Here is a 21,609-nt window from a genome sequence, read left to right as displayed (position 1 = left end):
TCCTGAGATGGAATGAAAGTAAATAGGGCCAAAGCAAAAGGCCCCTTGAAAAAACACAAAACCCACAAAATGAGGAATGCATAGGATACCAACAAAACACATGGGCTAGTATTATACTTCATTAGCATATTACAGCTTCTCCAGCCCCATGCAGCCGTGTGTGTGTGTTATAGAATAGTCTAAAACAAAAGCACTGACTTCATTTAAAGCATGTCTCTGAAACAAAGCTTTAAATACATTTGGAATTTTTGCTATTCTTTAAAATTACATGACCACAAGAAAACACTAGAATGTACAATCCTGCTATAATCTCTATGTTGAGAGAGGCGGAGACCAGCATGTGGAACTGAAACCTTCTCTCCGTCATAACTGCCATGCACCAAATAAGTACAGCTATCTTCTGTCTTGTTTCAATACATCACACAATAAAAAAACAAATAATAATATTTATCATCTTAAGTATTATTTATATATGTATATATATATTTTTAAAATCTTGTTTTAAATATTTTTCTGAAAAAAACAAACAAACAAAAAAAAACAACAGACCTAAGACAAGACCGGTCCGGAAACGGAAAGCTCAAAATGGTGAGTACATTATTCTTGCTTCTGGCCATCTTTGCAATCAAAGTCTTTCACACGTGAGCTCAGCACAGCTGTTGTCCAAATATCCAGGAAAGACAGGATGATGGAGGGAAGCCACAGAAGAGTGATAGGGGAAAAGCAGACAATAAGTGCAGGACAGTAAAGAGCACAGACAGAGCTAGAGCAGAGAGGACAGATGGATGGACTGGGAAAAGAGACTAGGTGAAAATACAGAAAGATACTTAGTGCTGTGACTTGATTGACAGGTAGAGGAGTCCAGACCAGACAGACAGACAGACATACATATGGCTGGATGGGGAAAAACGATGCATCGCTTTTCTGTGCAAACAATGTGAACACTCGTGTGTGATTGAATGAATGGTCAGGTGATAAAAGCCACTCTCATCTCCATGAGTTCAGCACTAGAGCGGATGAAGGATCAGCATTTATTCACTGTCCTGATGGAGAGAGGTGAGAGGGGAAGTGGTGTGGGGTGAGAATGAAGACTTAGTTCTGCATCTGCTCAAAGAACTTGTAGGTAGGGTTCTCATAGCCGTTCTGCTGCATCTTAGTGAGGTGGCGTTCTTCTGGAGTCACTGCAGCATCAACCTGAACACAAAAGCTCAGTTGGGACATGGAGTGTCATAGTTCATATTATTTCACATTATTCTAGCACTACAGCATGCAAAAACAGAAACTGTTTCAAAGCACATACCTCTATGACTCCATGGTGGATGGAGGAGTACTGCTTCTTCCTCAGCATTATGAGGGTGATAACGATGATGGTAGCGATGACGACTCCGCCTACCATTAGGCCGATTATGGCTCCCTTATTAGAGCTTACATCGTCTGCGAAAAATACCTGAATGGACAAAAGGCCTATTAACCATCTACCTCGGTACATAATTTCCACTGACACTTGAGAAACTGGATTTTTAAAGGAAAAATTCTATGTAATTCCTTTATAAGACATTTATGAGGGACAAGCATGGATGAGGGAGTACAGAATGTAATTGTGTATAAAACTGCATATAATGAGTGTTTATACCAATCTCTGGTGATGCACTTCATATCCAGTGCTGTGCCTTTCTTCAATGTCCATCCGTACCTCTGGCATCTCATCAGGCTTTAGGCCAGACACTACACAAATACACAAACAGGAAGGAAGATGGCAATTATTACAAACATATTTGTACAAACAGACTCATTATGTGAATAAGGCAGGTTTGTTTTTTTTAGCCTTATCTCTAGCTACTGCCTCTGTAGCCTGTGGGACCCTGTACAAAGAGAAAAAAAAAAGTGAAGCTTATTTACTCTAAACTCACTTATTAAAAGAGGTCTACAGTGCCCTCCACTAATATTGGCACCCTTGGTAAATATGAGCAAAGAAGGCTATGAAAAATTGTCTTTATTGTTTAACCTTTTGATCTTTTGTTAAAAATAAAATAAATAAATCACAAAAAAAACTCTGCTCTCATGGATATCAAACAATTGCAAACAAAACACACACACACACACACACACACACATTATATATATATATATATATATAATCTTTGTTAAATATATAATATTTTGTGCTACCTCCCTTTACCAAGATAACAGCTCAGTCTTCTTCTATAATGCCTGATGAGGTTGGAGAATACATGGCAAGGGATCTGAGACCATTCCTCCATACAGAATCTCTCCAGATCCTTCAAATTTCAAGGTCCATGCTGGTGGACTCTCCTCTTCAGTTCACCCCACAAAGACTTTCTGACCCAAAGACACAACTAACTAACTGTGATTCTCCAGCTGTGATCCTTGGAAATTTTTTGGCCACTCAAACCATCCTCTTCACAGGGTGTTGAGACGATATAGACACACATCCAATTCCATTTTGATTCATAACATTTCCAGTTGAGTGGAACTGTTAAATTATTGCCCTGATGGTGGAAATGGGCATTTTCAATGCTTGTGATATTTTCTTATAGCCACTTCTCATTTTGTGAAGCTCAACAATCTTTTACCGCACATCACAGCTATATTCCTTGGTCTTGCCCATTGTTATGACTGACTGAGGGAATTTGGCCTATGTGTTACCTCATATTTATACCCATGTGAAACAGGAAGTCACGGTTGAGCAATTTCCTGTTCCTAGTCACCCAGGCGTACCAAAAAAATTAAAAATATCAATGGGAATATACTTTTTCTCATATGAATTCATAGGGGTGTCAATAACTGTTGCACACCTATATTTAACAATTTTATTTTTGGATAAACCTGTGTTGTGTTTGCAATTGTTTGATATCCATGAGTGGATAGTATTTTTTGTGAATTTTTTTTTTTTAAACAAAAGATCAAAAGCTTAAACAATAAAGACAATTTTTCACAGCCTTCTTTGCCACAAGATGATCTGGTATGCATTAGCAACTCCTTCCCTTCTTCATACTTTTTTCTTTCCATCATTCTGGTGCAAGTTGATCTTTGTCTCATCTGTCCATAAGACATTGTTCTAGAACTGTACAGGCTTTTAAACATGTTTTTGGCAAACTCTAATCTGGTATTCCGGTTTTTGGGGCATAACCAATGGTTTACATCTTGTGCTAATTCTCTTGATTGTTGATTTTGACACAGATACACCTACCTCCTGGAGGGTGTTGTTGATCTAGGCAACTGTTGTAAAGGTTTTTTTTTCTTCACCCGAGAAAGACTCTTCTGTAATTGACCTCAGTTGTTTTCTATGGTCTTCCAGACCTTGAGGTGTTCCTGAGTTTACTAGTGCTTCTTAATTTTTAGGATCGCTATAAAATAGTTGATTTGGCCACATCCAATGTTTTTGCTATCTCTCTGATGGTTTTGTTTCAATTTTTCAATGTAACTATGGCTTGCTTTACTGGCAGTGACAGGTCTTTGGACTTCATATTGAGAGTTAACAGAAAGATTCCAAATGCAACACTTGAAATCTATTCTAGACCTTTTATCTGCTTACTTGTGGCCATGGAACAGCTGATGAGCCAAATGTCCAATTACTTTTGGTACCTTAAAAAGGTGACTGGCACATATTTAAAAAAGTGCTGTGAATCCTACACCGTTCACCCGATTTGGATGTAAACACCTTCGAATTCAAGCTGAAAGTCTGCACATTGAGCGAACTTTAATTTAAACTGCAATATACTGTGTTATAGATCTAAAATAACAATATCCTTATCAATGTCCAAATATTTATGGAGCTGATTGTATTTGAACTGTTTTCATGTTGCATTCTGCATGTTGTCTTGTGTTTGCACTGCTGTCCTGTCTCTGCACTGTTTAATTGTGTGACTATGTATTATGTGCACACAATTATGTGTTTTTATTAATGTAGACCACAAAGTTTCCTTAGGGGTCAAGAAAGTTAATGAAGTATGTCAAATTGTCCATCTATCCTACATCTCTGCTCTTGGACTTTCGTTATATGTTTTGAGCCAATGGGGTTTCTTACTTTTCTCAGTATAGGGAAACATGCTGAAATTCTTACTGTGGCAATCATTAATATATTAGAGATGTGTTAGACAGAGATTAGGTTAATAAATGCTGGAGTATTGCTTTAAAACATGAATGTGTAACCATAGTAGTTTCAAAACAGGCACCTACCGGGTCGTGTGGGAAGTCCTCTATCTGGAACTGGACGGGCATCTACAGGCTCAACTGAGAACAGCAAAGGCAACATGAAACTAAGTGATTATATACTGCAAAGGTTCCAGCATTGGTAAAAAGTATATTCTAGCAGGCAGAAAAAAAAAAATTACCACACAAACCCTACCGTATATCAGAGGATGAGACAAAAAATATGGTTTTTCATGTGTGTGCCAAGCAACATCAAGGAATCAGCAAGCAAAAAGTCTGGTAATTAATAAGTGGCAGGTCCTAGATTTATTTATTTATTTATTTATTTTACAGCTCAACTCAAAATATATTTTTAGAGCACTTTGGTAAACACTTGTTTTTAAAAGTGCTGTACAAACACAATCAGAATAAAACAGTAAACTCATACAACAAAACATGAAACAAGAACCAAATCATAAAAAGCAGCTCTCATACAGATTTAAACGCCAAAGAGTAAAAATGGGTTTTAAGACTAGATTTAAAAGCAGAAAGAGTCTGCTTAAAATAAAGTTTTGGGGATGCAACTACAAAAGCACTGTTACCCCTGCTCTTCAACCTTGCTCGAGGGACGACCAAAAGTAAATGCTCAGCCTAAATGCCCTTGATGGAGCATGTGGTTGTATTAAATAAGACAGATATCTTGGTGCTAGTCCATTTAACGATTTAAATACTAAAACTAAAATCTTTAAATCAATTCTAAAGTGAACAGGAAGCCAGAGAAGGGAGGCCAATATTGGTGTAATATGTTCTCGCTTGTGTCCAGATAAAACATGTATAACCCTTTCAAAATCATTAAAAAAACAGAAAAGGATTGACTTTGGATAATTGCCTCAACTGGGGAAAAATAGATTTAATTACTGAATTAGTCTGTTTATGCAGTTTCAAGTCACTGTCCTTAACAACAGCCAGGTTTTTTAGTGGGCTTCACATATGGTTTTATAGCACCCAGATCCAGATAAGGGGAGCCACAGACACCTCCAGGTCTCTTAGGTTTTTACTTAAAACAATTTAAAGCCATCCAGGCTTTAATATCCTCAAGACAGTCCAACTATGGTGCTATGGAGTTAGCATTTTTCCTTTTCAAAGGCAGACAGAGTTCATCTGCATAACATCTGTATAACAATGACACAAGATGCCATATTTCCTAAAAATTGACCAGAAGGGAAGCATGTATAAGGAGAACAAGATAGGCCCAAGAATGGAGCCGTGAGGGACTCCACACGAAAGAGATGCAGAGGAGGACACAAAATCCCCAAGGAAAGACAGATAAGATCTAAACCACTCCAACACAGTACTTTTAATGCCAACACAATGCTTCAAATGAGAAATTAAGATGTTATGGTCTACAGTGTCAAATGCAGCCATAAAATCTAGGAGCATGAGAACAGCATTATCACCTGAGTCAGAGGCTAGCAACAGGTCATTAAAAACTTTTAGCAGGGCTGTTTCTGTGCTATGAATGGATTTAAAACCAAATTGAAATTCTTCTTGGAGACCATGTAGATCTAAAAAAAGATTGCAATTGTATAAACACAACTTTCTCCAATATTTTAGAAATGAACGGAAGTTCATTTGAGACCCACCTCAAAACAAGAACGGAGGTATATAAATGTAATTTTTTGATCAATGGTTCCACTATTGCATGTTTAAAATTCCAAGGTACAACACCTGAGGCAAGACTACTATTTAAAAATTATTTGAATTTTGGGTCCAATGGTTTCAAAAACGTTTTTTAAAAAATGAGGGGGAACAACATCTATGCCGCAGGCAGATGATTTCATTTTACCAATAATATCTGTCAAAGAAAAAAAAAAAAAGAGACACATGTTCAACTTGTTAAAAACAGCAAAGCACGAGGTTGTGATAGATGGATCAGCAGGGGGAAATGAGACGTGTGCAAAAAATTTTTAAAATTTCACACATTCCAACAGAAAACTCCAGACAAGGTGATTGAGGGGTGTTCAGAACAGCATTAATTGTATTAAAAAGACACTTGTTTTAGAACTAGAAGAAAGATAGACCTCAAGTAATACAGGAATGTGGTCAGAGAAAATAGCATCACATACTTCAATATTACAAACAAGTAGACCACATGATAAAACCAGATCTAGTATGTGTCCATGCTCGTGTGTAGAGCTATTCACAAACTTAACCAAGTTAAAAGACTCAATAAGATGTAAGAAATCTTTAACCAGCTGCTTAGAGGGACAACAAACACGGATATTAAAATCTCCCACAATTAAAACCCTATAATATTTTGGCATAATTACCACGCACAGCACAACGTGAAGTTGATCCAACTCAAAACCATCAAGTTCAAAACTGAAGTAAGAATATGACGACAAATGCCGGCAGTTAAAAATTACATTTTTAAAAATTATTATTATTATTATAAAAAGTCGCAACTCCTCATCTTCGTCCAGTAGACCTCAGAGAATTAAAAGAAGTACAATTCAGCGGCAAAACGTCTGAAATAGAGCTTGACTCACCAAAACCCATCCAAGTTTCAGTCACACAGTAGAGCCAGGCTATTGGAGGTGAAAAAAAAAAAATATCAACCAAAATAAATGTTTTGTTGTCTAGCAACCAAGCATTTACCAGGGTTAACATGGTTGGAACCGGGTCTTTTTTCTTCAGGGGTTCCCGGTCCAGTGCCCGTAGGCAATAAGCATTCGCGCCACCTCTGCGGAGGCGGGGTGACCAAGAGCGGGGAATCTGATACCCTTCATCCGAGCTGACAACTGGTACCAACCAGGTATACTATCTGCTGTTTCCAGGTTTGTTTGAGTTGTTTTTAATCGATCATCTTAAAAAAATGCTGACTCTCTACTCGTGTATGATCGCCAAGCACTTCGCCAAGATACCACTGTCCCACTTTCATGGCTCACTACTGGCTCTCAAGCCTGACCCTCCTGAATTCACAGGTAAAAGATGAAGTCAGCATACTGTGACAGTAACCACTAACAGATTTCACATTCCGCATCCGAATTGGATAGCTTAATTTTTTGCCATTAACTCTGAATGATGCTTTATCTGAAAAAAGTAGAAACACTTCGTTTTCAGGTAGCTCTCGTATAGCTGTAGCAAGGGATCAAAAAATACTAAATGCTATGACAAAACTGTAAGTGTTGGTACCTCTGCAACTACACACCACTGAACACTGATCTAATTGCTAGATGTTCAGGGATAACAGCTTATTAGCACTTGCCCAAACCCTGTAAACAGCTGTGCTGTCTCTGCATGCGAGTGTGCTTATTAAGAGCTAAGCCCTTGCGTTTTGATGGAGCTCGCTTCACTGTGGTTGTGATGTTGTCCATGTGTGCGAGTTTAGTGTACCATGGTTGTCAGTGTTGGCTTGGTTGAAGCTCTCAGGGTGGATGAAGCCCAGGTTGTCCTGCTCTACGACCACGGAGTCCACAGATGGGGTGCTGTCAGGGGGCATCAAAGCGTCGTTACCGTAACTCACTCTCATATCCGACTGAACAGAGGAAAGCTGCTGAGTGGCCTCGGCCTGCAAACGCACCAGCAGCAACGCTAGACACAGACACACAGAGAAAGAGACAGATTAAGTCTTATGAGTCACTTTAATTTAAACTTTATTAGGTATACATGTATATTGAAACTGATTTGTATCTTGGGTATACTGCTATCTTGATTTTTATGTAAGGAATCTTGAGATTTTGCTGAACATTTGTGGTCCACTATAAATGATGATGAGGAATACTACTACTACTACTACTACTACTAATAATGATCTTTTTAAAAAACAACATCTGAATAAACAGCAAGAAGTTCTAGTGTGATTCAAATGGAGAAACGGGCAAAACGTAAACACACAGTACTCACCCACTTGGCCCTGGATTTCATTGGTCACCTGTGGGACCTTGTAGAGGTAGGCCACGCTTTCATTCAGACGCTCCTCGATGACATGCAGGTGAGCTAGCACCTATAAGCAGTGGGTTTACAGGTCACTCTCTAATGCAGTGCTGTTAGCAGCCAGAGGTAGCCCTACGGTCTAAGTGCAGGCAGTGGTGTGTGTACCTGAGGGCGGATCTGGGCAGCTTTCTTGGGGTCCACCATGCGTACATGCTCAAAATGTTTAAGTGTGTGCTGCCTGTCCTTCTGTTCGGCACGTACATACTTTTTAAACAGGCCAAGTACCTGACGAGGCTGCAGAATGGAAAAAAGATGTTCTACTGTTAACTCGGTGAAGAAGCTAGTCGGCAGAAGGTTTTACACTGTAGGTCAGTATGGGTAGGATGCTCGGAGGGGCTGTTATTTGTCTATTCTTGTGTGTGCACGTACGTACCCGGGGCTGGTCAGCCTGTAGTGCAGTTAGGAAGCTGTCCAGTGCCATACGTCGGCGCTCGTTAAGCAGAGCCTCTACCCGAGCAATGTGAGTCTCCACCAGCTGCTGCCTCTCATTGGCTGCCTCTGCCTCTAATGCCTCAACCTTTTCCTGGAAATGCTATGCACAAAAACACAAATACATAAGGACCACCACATTCACACTGATGTCTTTTGTAGTGTTACTAGCACGGTCAACCTGCCCCTGTTTTAGTAGCAAGTGCTACAATTTAGTAAACATCTCAGACTGCCTCCTTTAGCATTAAACACTATTACCGTCCAGCTCTATGTATCCCTGTTCGCTACTATTGGATGTTACTGATTTTTCAATTAGCTTGGTCATGGCGGTTATTAATACTCAAGTAAAACAATATCAAACCATACTGAACATGACTTTGGGGATTTAAAGTGCTACAATCAGTCTGCTCTTTTGTAGTTAAAGCAGTGCTGTATTAAGCCACAACAATAAAGTGTAGACACAGGTGAACCTGTTTTTACTTTAATCATGAAAGCTAGCTTGATCTCGGTCACTAACCGTCTACATAGCTAGCATAAGCCAGTAACATGATTAATATGATATAAATTAAGTTGTTTTTCATCCTTATTTTCAAATTACACTAAGAAAACAATGATATTCATGCTAAGCTGTTTAAAATTGATCCAATTCTTACAGCTCTTTTTTGCTGTCAACTATTTATAGCACCGGTCTATAATGACCATGTGGCAGCTGGATACAAGTAATATTCTTTGCAGGTGGATGTGGCCCATGGGCCAATACATCTAACAATAACCATTGTCCGGACACATGAACCAACCACTTGAATACACCAATATGGCAAGCAAGCTGATTTATATTACCTGAATGACAGCCTTCTTATCAGCACGGGGAAGGCTCTTCACCTGCCTCTCCGCCTCCTCCCACTCCCTCATCACCTAAAAGCAAAAAAGATTCACTATTGTAAACAGAAAAATTACCACTGATCACATACTCTTCTAATACGTCTTCTGTGGTACTCACCTGTGACATCCTCTCCCTGTGTTTGGCCTCCAGACGCTCTTTAGCTTTTTGGAAGTGAGCATGTTCGTTAACATCTCCAGGAGCCTCTAGGTAGCGGCCCACGGCGTCGGGGGGGCTCGGAGCCATAGTGGGCACTGTGGTGGAGGGGATGAATTGAGAGCAGAGCAAAACAGAGAAAAAAAAAAAACATCATGCAACAATACTAGATTCTTGGTTATGAAGCAATGAATCAAATTTATTATTCAAACAAGCACTTAACTCTGAATGCAAAACAGCAAGTGTTAGTCATTTTTCCTTCAAACTTTGCTCTTGATGGAAAGACAGTTGCATAATGCAGCAGACCTCAGTAGTGTTAGTGAAAAAGATGGCACTGTCCAGAAAAACTGACCTCTGTGTGCTGTTGTCAGTATGTGTGTGCGTGTGTGTGTGTGTGTGTTTGGGTGTGTAGTCAGACTCCAGATTTTGGTGAGTCAGCTCCTGTGTGGTGGATGTACGAGTATGTGTTATCAAGATGGTGGTATAAAACAGCGAGTCTCCCACAGTGCCCAACTATTTGCTTAACTGTGTGGAAAATAGATAGATGTGGGTCATAGCCACAGACTGGTCAGACCAGCCGGACTTGGAATAAAGAGGCAAACCATGCAAGAAAAACACAGCTACTGTCACACAGAACACATTTGAGCAGGTTAGGAGAGAACTGCAAGTTTTTAGATAAAGAGAACATCAACAACAAAGATTCACAATAGAGACATTTAGCATTTACGTAAGAGTGAGCATTAAAGCTAAGTTAATCAGTGCCTCAAAACAGGCCTTTCATAGGGCCCTGTAGTCCATGCACACTAAAGCAACCAGGCAAAGTGCAGCACAGAGATGGAGGATACAGAGACACAGTGCTAGTTATCAGAGAGAGTCACTCTCCCTCCTAGACAGGACAGGTGGTCTCGGAGGCTTACACACGCTGCTGCTGCACACAGCCATGCAGTACTCCTCTGATTCAAAGTTATTGCGGTTGCCTCCGCAGCCCCCAAAGGTGAAAGGAGCACAGCGTCCTGTCTCGGCCACAAAGTACCAGCGGGGCAGCTTGGCGTCACACGGGCCTTTCCGTGCCGGAGCCCAGCACACGGCTGACAAGGGAGAGATGCTTCACATTATACACATAAACGCAATTGTGTACACACCAGAGCTGCAGTCAAGACCACTTCTCAAAAAGATGATGGATGATTAAAATGCTCCAATGTGTTTTAAATGAATCTTATACCGCAGCATGGTTGAAGTCTAGAATCCGAATGGTCAGAAAGTGTGCATTATTTTCTTATAACAGCACAGGTAGTTCTGGCTGTAACATGAACGAAAGGGTTTATATTAATACTCTTGTTCCAGCACATTACTGTTTCTATAGTAACAGCTCATACACAGGGACTTGCGCTCCACATAATCTAAGACTAACAATAAATGGATTTTAAAATGTGTTGTTCTTTAACAAAGTAATTTAAGAATTATTGCTATGGCGACGGTTTTCGTTAGGAAACATTTATTTAACATTTAAGAAAGGATCTTGTGGGATTTTCACACTACAGTCTCTAGAGTTTACACAGTCTTCAGTCTAAAACACACTGTTGATGAGAGAGATCAGAGGAGAATGACCAGAATGGTTTGAGCAGTCAGGAAGTCTATAGTAACTCAATAAGCACTCTTTAACAACCATGGTGAGCAGAAAAGCATCTCACAACACTTCAAACCTTTAGGTGGATGAGCTACAACAGCAGAACAACACATCAGGTTCCACTCCTCTCAGCCAAGAACAAGAATCTGAGGCCATCATGGGCACAGACTCACCGAAGCTAGACAGTTAAAGAATGGAAAAAGACTAGATGTTTTTTTTGTAATCCACAGAACTGTCACTCACTCAGTGTTTTTTATTTTTCGCACCATTCTGTGTAAACTCTAGTGATTGTGTGTGAAATTCCCAGGAGATCAGCAATTTCTGAAACACTGAACAAGGTTTGGTTGATGTGAACTTTAACTGAAGCTCTTGACCTGTATCTGCATGATTTTTTGTTTGTTTGTATTAAAGTTTACCAGTTTCAATGGCTATTTCATGGCAAATACATATAGGTTATATATATATATATATATATATATATATATATATATATATATATATATATATATATATATAAACATATATAGGTAAGCTGAATAAAATTCAGCTTAAAAAGTCAGACATCTTTGTACAACATGTTAACTGTATAAAAGATTCTTTAAATTTACTTGTGATCATTTTAAAAGTTTTCCTTGGTCCATCTTACAAAACAAGTCTTTCAAAGTTTGACCTGATAAAAGGTGTTGTCCCAGGTCATTAAAAATAGGGCAGGCCAAAATATAGGCTTTACAGTCAAGGCAGTGTTACAATATTGGCATTTTGGTGGTTCTTTACCAGTCTGGTGTGACTTATGCGGCACCTTGTGCACACAACTTGATATTTTTCCAACTACAGGGTTTTTTTCAAATAATTTATTTAGACATTTTTCCCATTCCACTTGCCATTTGTTGAATATATATTGATTGATCAATAGCTTAAGGGCAGAAGGTGGTATTTTGCACTCTGATTGTTTCCATGAGGGCTTTGTTTCACTTTAATCTAATAGAAAAGTTGTGCACGGACCTGAAGCAAGCAGTTCAAGTGAGGAAACCAACCAAAATCCCAGAGTTGAAGCTGCTCTGTACTGAGGAATGGGCTAAAATTCCTCCAAGCCGATGTGCAGGACTGATAAAGAGTAACTGGAAACGTTTAGTTGCAGTTATTGCTGCACAAGGGGATCACACCAAATACTAAAAGCAAAGGTTCACATACTTTTGCCACTCGCAGATATGTAATATTGGATCATTATCCTCAATAAATAAATGACCAAGTATAATTTTTTGTCTCATTTGTTTAATTCGTGTTGTGGTCTACTTTTAGGACTTGTGTGGAAATCTGATGTTGTTTTAGGTCACATTTAAGCAGAAATATAGAAAATTCTAAAGGGTTCACAAACTTCCAAGCATCACTGTGTAATATACTGTGTAAGTATGCCCTCGCCTCCACACTTTATTATCTGTATGTGTCATTCTTGGGTGTTTATGAAATTAACTCTGACAAGGTCATTTATTTTAGGATGCCTCGGTCTTTCCAACTCACAGTCTGTTTTCACGGAGAGAACCTACAAGTCATTAATAAATAGAACAGAACAAAAGAGACTGGATTAAAAAATAAGTAAGACCCCATCATTAGTGCTAGCACAGAGTTGCATGTACCCCTAATCTGGGTAATTTTACATGTCTAATTGCCATCCTTACACTAAGGCTGATTAGAAGACATGCTCATGATCAGGTGGTCTGATCAAGACTTCAGCTCTGGCATATACACAAACACACACACCACATATGGTATGGAAGAGTCAGGCCACTGAATAACAACAAATGCTGCAGTGCACAAACATGGCAGCTATATTATGTTTTAACTCCTCCTGTAAAAGGAGCCAATCGCTTTGTCGGTTTAGACATTCCCAGAAAAAGCTGTATACCACTTCATCACTTTTCCGTGATCTTATTTCAGCACAAGATCACACATTATTTATGTCAAGTTTTCATATTTCACCAATCCATTTCTGCTACATGGCTTACTCCCTTTTAAAGTACACAGGACCTTAATGTTGTATGAATTAAAATAATTTCCCAGGACTGTTGCCAAAGTTGCAGCCGAGTGGACAGGCTTTACCAGAAGAACTTTATGCACACACACTCATTTGGACTTGTGCACAGCATTCATGGACTCTCATCTCAAACACAACAAACAATGCTATTTGTCTGAAAGTTTTTCCTCTTGTGCTTAATTAAGCAAAACCTGGAGAATAAAAGTGTCTGATTAAAATAAATAATACTGCTTACATTCATGTTAATGTGTATATTTAAATGCATCTTACCTCGCACAACCTCTTCTATAGACTCAGTGGTTGTAGTAGTGGTGGTGGTCATGGCAACATTTGAAGCTTGCTCACTGATGTCACGTTCGTTTATAGCATCCTCATCCTCATCGTCTTCCTCATCGTCTTCCACACCATCACCATCCTCATCATTCTCCCAGCCCTCTTCTACATCATCTCCTATGTCTTCATCTACATCCACATTGACAGACTCTAGTTCCTGCTGTTCTGTAGGGGCTTGTTTGGGCAGGCTGGAATCAAAAAGAAGGAAACCGTGTGTTCACACATTGGCATAACCACATAACCAGGTCATTTACAGCTAATGTGTTGGGATTCCAAGTGTATGGGTTTAAATCTGTTGGTACAATGTGTGTGTGATGAATATCATGTCTCAGTGGGTATTTTATTAGAGTGACACTGGGTTGCACCAGTCTTCCCTCTGTATGCGTGTACCTGTCAGTGTATTCATTCTCAGCGGCTCCCCACCAGACGTCCGAGTTGACTTCCTCCTGCTCTTCAGCCTCAGAGTCTCTCTGCTCCTCCAGTGGGCAGCACACAAACTCTACACCACGGAAACGGTCAATACCACATGGCAACAGCATCCCAAAGTCATGCAGATTCATCGAACGATCACCACATGACTGCAGGCGTGGAAGGAGCCATGAAAAAGAGAGAGGGACAGGAAGGGTGTGAGACCTGGTATGTAGGAAGTCATAATGGGCCAGACAGCATGCAGAAACATTACAATAGTTCTGTATGTCTTAAGTGGTTTTGACTTCAATATTATTTTAAATTTCTGTATGAAATGGAGGCTGGTTTGGTTTAGGTTCAATAAGGACCCAGTAGGAATGCACATTTTGGAAAATTAATTTAGCCACAGTTAGTTTGTGATTAACCATTAAAATACAAACCTAAATTCAATCAGCTTGCATACCTCCTAAACGTCAGTTAATTAAGCTAAAAACAATATATAAAAGCTGCCAGTTTGTCAAATATGGGCCTAAGGTAGCTAATGTAACCCAACAAAATGCACAATTCCCTAACATGCAGTAAAAAAGAAACAATCAAGACATTACTAACTACTTCACGAGTAAAGTACAGGCTAACAGTATTAGCTTGGCTTAGATTTAAATGTTAACTTTTTCAGCTAGGCCCAACAAAGAAGTGATAATTTTAGCTAAATAACATTAGATTAATAATAGCTTAATTTTAATTCATTCATTAATTTTTTAAGTTCACAAAAATGGCTTTAAAACATGATACTAGTTTGTGTACCCCACTGCAAATTCTTTACTGATACTCATGTGCAGTGTGTGCTGTAGATCCTGACCTCTTTGGCCACAGTGTGCCAGTGCAGGTGGCTCTCACACATATCCATCCGCTCCTGGTGTAGGAATTTACACTTGTCAGGAACCAGAAGGGCATCGCTCACAAACTCTCCGACTGGCAAACACAAACATATCATAATCTGTTACTAAGCACATGTCTGTTATCACTACGCGAGACAACACTACCCTGTCAAGGACAGGCTGCATTCCCAGCCACGAGATAGATGGACGCATTTATATAAAAGTCATCCACAACACACACACACACACACTCACCCAGGCAGCGATAGGGCACTACAATGTGTACGTGGTTGCGGCACTGATGTCTGCCCTTCTTGCACCAGTTCTGGATGCTGACTGGCTGGTTGGCCTCCACTACATTAGTGATCTGCAGGTCAGGATACACCTACAACACAACAAGCTACTCAGTGAAACTTATATTTGGTACAGAGGTTAAAGAATAAAATTAAAAAAAAAAAAAAAAATTAAAAAAAATAAAACAATACACAGCCATAAAATAATCACAGATTTTGATAGAACATATACAGTTTTTGCTCCAACACTGACACTATTTCTTGGATTTGCCATAAAGACAGCTCCAAACAGAAGGCACTCAGTTAAAATATTAAGCAGGAATCAATTCTGCATGTTTGTTTAGTTTCCTGACTTTTACTGGCTTTACAGATTCAGATTTAACAGTATAAAAATAAATACAGCTTTTAATCTTCTTATATACCTTTAAAATATCTTACAACTTGCATAAAACCACAAATCACATGAAGTATTCTGAAAAAAATTAACTTTTACTCATCTATATTTAATCTCATTCTATTTACAATATGTCCTCCAAGGTTATAGATACAACTCATCCTACCCCACCCCATTACCTCCTGGCAGTACTGCAGAATTCCTTCCTTGGTTCTGATGCAGCTCTTGGTGCCAGTAGGATCAGGCTCCCACTTTCCACTCTGGACGTTGATATGCATGTTGAGTTTCCCACAGAACATGGCCACCTGAGGCTCGGCCAGCAATCCCACCGAGTCGTCCGATGGCACCTGCCACCAAGAGACATGGCATGGAGACGTGGGTGAGCTTTTGCACTTGATCAAGCCAAGAGACGTTTTATATCATTCTGAAATTAAACTGTATAAATACTGACTCTCCTTGCAAGTCAAGAAAATTGTTCAAAGCTTCAAAATGGCTTGCTTTTCTCCCATAGACATCTCTCTAATCTTCATGTTGGCTTATCCTTTTTAACAACAAATGCAGTCTTCACAGGTGAAACGGAAGGATAAAATCAAGAGCAGATGTTCAGAGCTATTTGTTGTTTAAATAATCAGTCTTAACAGGACACACCTGTCAGTCACATGTTCCAATATTTTTGCTAGTCTACAAATTGGGGGGTCTGATACAAAATCTTCTATGTCGTTTAACACATCTACATATAAATACCAGGAAATAAAAGCTGAAATTCTAAACTATCTTCTCATATTCATCTTTTGATCTCAATACCAAACATCTTCAGTCTATAGCAAAAACAAATGAATTGTCCTTTGCTGTTCGAATAGTTTCAGCGAGGACTGCATGTATCTTACTTCCTCCTATACATATTCCAACATGTCATTTCCCCATCAAAAGATGCTTCAATTCTATCTAAATTTTCATAACATTTACATATTCCAAAGCAAAAATAAAGACATTAAAATACATAAATGTTTATAACAGGCATTATCAAAGTCTCATTTTGTGTGACAGAATCTTTTATTAAAAATAAAATTTGAATACAGTCTGAATCTAATAAAATAGTATGAAGGAGTAGATACATGACTGAAAGGAGGAAGACAGAATGGGGCATTTTCACACAAATCTGGGTTATTCTAGCACGCTGAAAAATAACAGCAAGTTGACTTGTACAAAGCAGAGCAACAGAGAGAGAAAGCAGGAGAGAGAGAGAGAGAGAGAGAGAGAGAGAGAGAGAGTGAGAGAGAAAGCAAGCGAGAGCGATGTTATGACTGTTCTAATGTGCTTCTTATGACCTGGCTTTGCCCATGAATAATGAAACACATCCCGCCATAATCTACAGAAAACACTTTCACTAGGCACAAAGGATTATAGGATTGCTATAGGATTGCTGTCCCCCCCCCCCCAATATTTGTTCAGAGTAAGAGAAAGTGTTGCTGTTGACATTCTGGGATCTGCTTCTGACCCTTAAAACAAAATAGAAAGTCTAAAAAAATAACTACCAGGGAGCAACTGGAGTTGGGCTCAATTATCAGCTCCTCCATGTTCCTAATAAACAAACTGCTGGGTGCATGGCACAACAAAGACATCTTTTGTTACATGGATGACATAAACAACTTATTATGCCAGATCCTAGACCAGAATAGTATCTAGTCATCCGGAAATAACACATAATAGTCCAAGGATGTGGGATTCTTCCACTTCTGGCATCTCAGGACCACTACAGATGTTTGATCAAGGGCTTCTCTGAGGATGTTAAAAGAAAAATGAAAGTCTTTCTAAAATATCCCCAACAAACAAGCCCTCTGCTGCCTCTAAGGTGAATCTCAAACAAAATGAAATAGTGAAAACATGTCCCTTACCAGCTAACTCTATGCCATCTGTTGAAACACTTGGCAGAACATATAGTACATTATGGCACACATGCACAGTTACAAATCCAAATTCATTATGTACCACCTGGTCAAGCATCTGTGTGTGTTTCCCCATCACATAGTGCAACCTCTTAGAGTAGGTTTCTCTGTAGGTTGCATGGCAGTGACATTTCCCACAAGATAATAGAGATACACTAAAACACCAACAGCAACAATAATGGAGGAGCTTCAAGGGCTGACAATTTTTAATCAGCACTTGGTTTAATGAAAATTGGACAGTCTGGGGTTTCTGCTATGCTCAATGGGAATCTCACCAGATGCTTTTACAGGGTGACCCAAAAGGTCTCCATACATCAACACTTGATGTCCATACAAACACAAAATGTCTTTTCATACTTCATTTATACTGCAGATTTTTTTTCCAGATCACCTTTAACCCTCCTATTATGTTGGGGGGGAATATTTGCATATAAGTTCATGACCCTAAATGAGTCAAAGTCAAAACATTTCAAAGAGAGAGAGATTAAGCAGTATTTCAGATATCTCAAATGGGGAAATGGGTCAAATTGACTCATAACCTAATAGGAGGGTTAAGAAAGCCTTTGACAAAAGAAGAATGTCTTGAAATCATTCTCATGGCTGGACCAGAAAGCAGACACAAGGTTGCAGTGGACATGCATAACACCAGATGATTTCATCATGAGTGGGAGAATCGACTCTGTGTGTGTTTACAAAGAAATGGCAATCATGTAGAGGATGTTTTGTAAAAAAAAAAAGTTACATTTTGCTAAAAAGTATTAATCCCCCCATGTATGGAGACTTTTGGGACACCCTGTATTTAAGATTCCTCTGCTGTACTGTCCAGTAGAAAACCGATTTAAACAAACTTTTTTTTTTAATGACAACATTTGACATTTAGACTTATAAAATGTAGGACCATGTGTGTTTGTTATACCGTAACAATACATGTATGCCTGAATGCATAGAAAAAAAAAAAGGGCAAAACTGATTCGTTTCTTTACAATACAGGCTGTCCCGGAAGTCTCAATACAGAGGGGACTATATCTGCCAGCACCACATTGGTTGTGCTTTCAGCAGTAGATGTTCGTGGATGTCTACTTCTCAGTTGGTCCCCAACACATCCAGTCTTTTTGAAATTGTTAATAAGTTTGGCAACAGTGACTACGTTTACATGGAAAGCAATTATCTAATTACTGACCTTATTCTGAATAAGACAATATTGTGATTAAGACGTTTACATGAGTTTCTTTTAGAAAATTCCTTTCATGTTCCTGTTTTACATGTTATAGAACATAGATCCATTAACGGCACATGACACTACATCCCCACGCCACGCCGTCCGACGTTCCCTCCAGAATTTCACGCATCAACATACAGTTCGTCTTCGTTATGGTACCATATAAAGTTTTGGGTGTTTCATTTTTAATTTTATGAAAGCTTCAAATGCAGTTAATTATTTGTCATGCTATACATGCAAATAGATGAACGCTTGAAGCCATGGGCGGCGTCCGATGCATGTACATACATGTATTTCACCTACTATATAGTAGGTAAGTACGTGGTTTCGGACGCAGCCGTAGTCTCCTGTTTGCTGTAAAATGGTTGAGCACTGCCTTGTGTGTACGTGTCCTGTCGCACAATGCAGTGAAAACTCCCCCATGACGATAATAGTGTGATTAAGGCGTGTACATGTCTATAATGCACGTCGATAATGCGACTAAAATAGGAATACTCCACATATCTTAATTCAATTTGTGTTTAATTTTAAGTATGACTTTAGTCGGATTAAGGTCATCAACAATCGCTGTTTACATGGTAGTTTCTTAATCAGAGTATTGTCTTAACTGGGTTAATATCGGATTATTGTTGTCCATGTAAACGTACTGATTGTCGTGTATGCGTGATGTGCTTGCCACGTTTCCTGGTAAAGTCCATCGCAACCTTGCCGATCCAGCCATGAGAATGATTTCAGTACGTTCTTCTTTTGTCGAAGACTCTGAAAAAATATTATAACATAAACTGAGTATGAAAAGGCTTGAAAGACATTTTACTTAAAAAAAAAAAAAGGGGGGGGGGGTAATTTCCCCTTGTATGGAGACTTTTGGGACACCCTGTAGTTTTACACAGCTGCAGGAAGAAGCTGGATTGTGCTCCACAACACATCTTGTTTAAATGCCTGCAGGTACAATTTTCAATTAAACAAACACCACTTGACGATTTATTCTTACAAGTAAATACAAAGAAAACATATTACAACTATTAAAACTACTGAAGCGTGAAGTGCATTGCTGTAATTACTGAGAGAGAATACCACAATGGACACAGAGAGAGAGAGAGCGAGAGAGAGAGAGAGAGCGAGAGAGATGCCACTGATATCAACACTAGAGCTGAATCATTTGCACTCACAGATGGCATCGACAAGTCTCACATTATTTACACTAAACCAGAGCACACAAACACTACACTAGTGTAATTGCATCCTATCTCAACGTCCTGCTGCGTTATATAAGGCGTATTTCTGAGGCAATCACTGCAACCCAGCTGCTCAGGGCTTGGACGACGCTGCCGTGTCGGCTTCATAAAACGCCGCAGTTCTTCGCCGCCATCTTGCTTGTCAGGCAGCATCTTCTCCATCTCAAAACCATAACCAGGCTGGACACTGCGCTCATTTCGACGACGCTCAACCAACCCCCGCTGATAACATTACCCCTATTCGACAGAATCTACATATAAAGACATTATTCACTTGAAGTCGTTTCAAATCGAGAGATTTAAGAAGAAGGCCGAGTGATTTGTTGGCGTTTGTTCACCAAACCTTGACGTTTCACTGGCGCAACTTCAAACCCAAGTCGCCTGGCTCGTCTTCTTCTGTTTTATATTTACATGACCATTCTATTTAGTTGAAAACGTTCAGCAAATCCCTGCAGTAAACATGGACATTATGCACAATTATGCGTCTGAATGATTCCTGCAGGCTCCAGTGCCTTCTCTCGTCCATATAAAGACATGGATAGATGCAGAAGACTAATCCTCAGTTCGTCACTCTGAAGAACCACACCATTGATAAACATTCACATGAGATCATTTCATTTAGTTGCCATGATGGGATTTTTCCCATTAAATACCTGCCACTGGAGGCAAGTGTCATCCATGTACCCTTCACACATTATAACCATCAAGCCATCTATCAATTCACCCGAGCTGGTGGTGTAAATAACCGCTATACAGAAGAGAAAGCAGGCTTTACATACTATACTGTCATCAACAGAATTTGCTGTGCCTGCATCCTACAGGCCTGCCGCGCCAGCTGCTTTTCCCACAGTGCCTTTAAAGACAGAATAAGCGAGCAGGGAGAAAGGCTCTCTCCCATTACACAACCCATGTTTTCTTACCTCGACAGCAAGCGACAGAGTCGCAGCTATCAGCAGCACAAAGGCCGTCCTTTCGCCCATGCTGTAATCCCTATGGCAGCCGGTGCAATGCTGTTTAATAGTCGGAATTAAATTTACTTTCCCTTTTCCTCAGATGTTGACGCGTTAAGAGAAAGTGCGAGATGCGCAGCTGCGCTAGAGCCAAGTAGTGATGTGTCGTTCATGAATGATTCGTTCATTTTGAACGGATCTTTACTATGACTCAGGAACAACGAGTTGTCCTAGAGAGTGATTCGTTTCCAGAGAGCGAAAGCGCGATGTTATGACTGTTCTAACGTGATTTTTATTTTAATTATATTTTAATTATATTCTGCTGAAATGAACGAAATGACTCGAAAAAAGATACGTTCATTTTGCTGAACGCGATTCAAAGATCCGAGTCAGTAAAATGATCCGAACTTCCCATCGCCAGAGCCAAGTCACGTGATCAGACGTGAAACGACTGGAATATGCAAGTGGGCGTGGTTTAAGTGGCGGGGCGTGTGTAGAGCTGTGCTGTCAGGTATTCAGGTATCAGTTGTCGTTCAAACGTCCATGAGGCCAGCAGGTGTGACATAACATTCAGTAAAAACTTAAATAAAAACTTTATTCTAAGTATTTGTTGATACACAATAATTGAGCAAATAAACAGAAATCACATTACTCAAATTAACATTAACACATTAACTAATT

At 39.4% G+C, this 21,609-nt stretch overlaps 1 protein-coding gene across 2 annotated transcripts; it reads right to left on the bottom strand.

The window, feature by feature from the left end:
* Window positions 1–517: 517 nt before the first annotated feature.
* On the bottom strand, window positions 518–21,110 carry appb (amyloid beta (A4) precursor protein b). Of its 2 annotated transcripts, XM_053626741.1 has the most exons (17): window positions 20,899–21,109; window positions 15,758–15,925; window positions 15,147–15,276; window positions 14,873–14,985; window positions 13,996–14,183; window positions 13,543–13,793; window positions 10,531–10,701; window positions 9,578–9,711; window positions 9,418–9,492; window positions 8,522–8,680; window positions 8,254–8,382; window positions 8,059–8,158; window positions 7,549–7,746; window positions 4,201–4,254; window positions 1,634–1,725; window positions 1,301–1,447; window positions 518–1,194 (listed from the first exon to the last, which is right to left on the bottom strand). In XM_053626741.1, the coding sequence occupies exons 1-17, from the start codon at window positions 20,956–20,958 to the stop codon at window positions 1,093–1,095; spliced, it is 2,271 nt and encodes a 756-aa protein (XP_053482716.1). In that variant the 5' UTR covers window positions 20,959–21,109; the 3' UTR covers window positions 518–1,092. The 2 variants fall into 2 exon arrangements, with proteins under 2 accessions (XP_053482716.1, XP_053482717.1); XM_053626742.1 differs by lacking the exon at window positions 10,531–10,701 and having other exon boundaries at window positions 20,899–21,110.
* Between the last annotated feature and the right edge of the window lie 499 nt (window positions 21,111–21,609).

The sequence above is a fragment of the Ictalurus furcatus genome, chromosome 6 (genome assembly GCF_023375685.1).
Source record: "Ictalurus furcatus strain D&B chromosome 6, Billie_1.0, whole genome shotgun sequence".
NCBI classification, from domain to species: domain Eukaryota; kingdom Metazoa; phylum Chordata; class Actinopteri; order Siluriformes; family Ictaluridae; genus Ictalurus; species Ictalurus furcatus.
Note: the sequence above shows the minus strand (reverse complement) of the source record. Positions and strands in the feature narration are given on the sequence as shown.

What these genes read in the sequence shown, in the direction of transcription:
- appb (XM_053626741.1), bottom strand. Translation starts at nt 20,958, where the DNA reads ATGGGCGAAAGGACGGCCTTTGTGCTGCTGATAGCTGCGACTCTGTCG. An exon ending in TATAGAAGAGGTTGTGCGAG is followed by an intron (nt 10,702 to 13,542) that starts GTAAGATGCATT and finishes CTCCCTTGTCAG; the next exon opens with CCGTGTGCTGGGCTCCGGCA. An exon ending in CTGCCCAGATCCGCCCTCAG is followed by an intron (nt 8,159 to 8,253) that starts GTACACACACCA and finishes CACTGCTTATAG; the next exon opens with GTGCTAGCTCACCTGCATGT.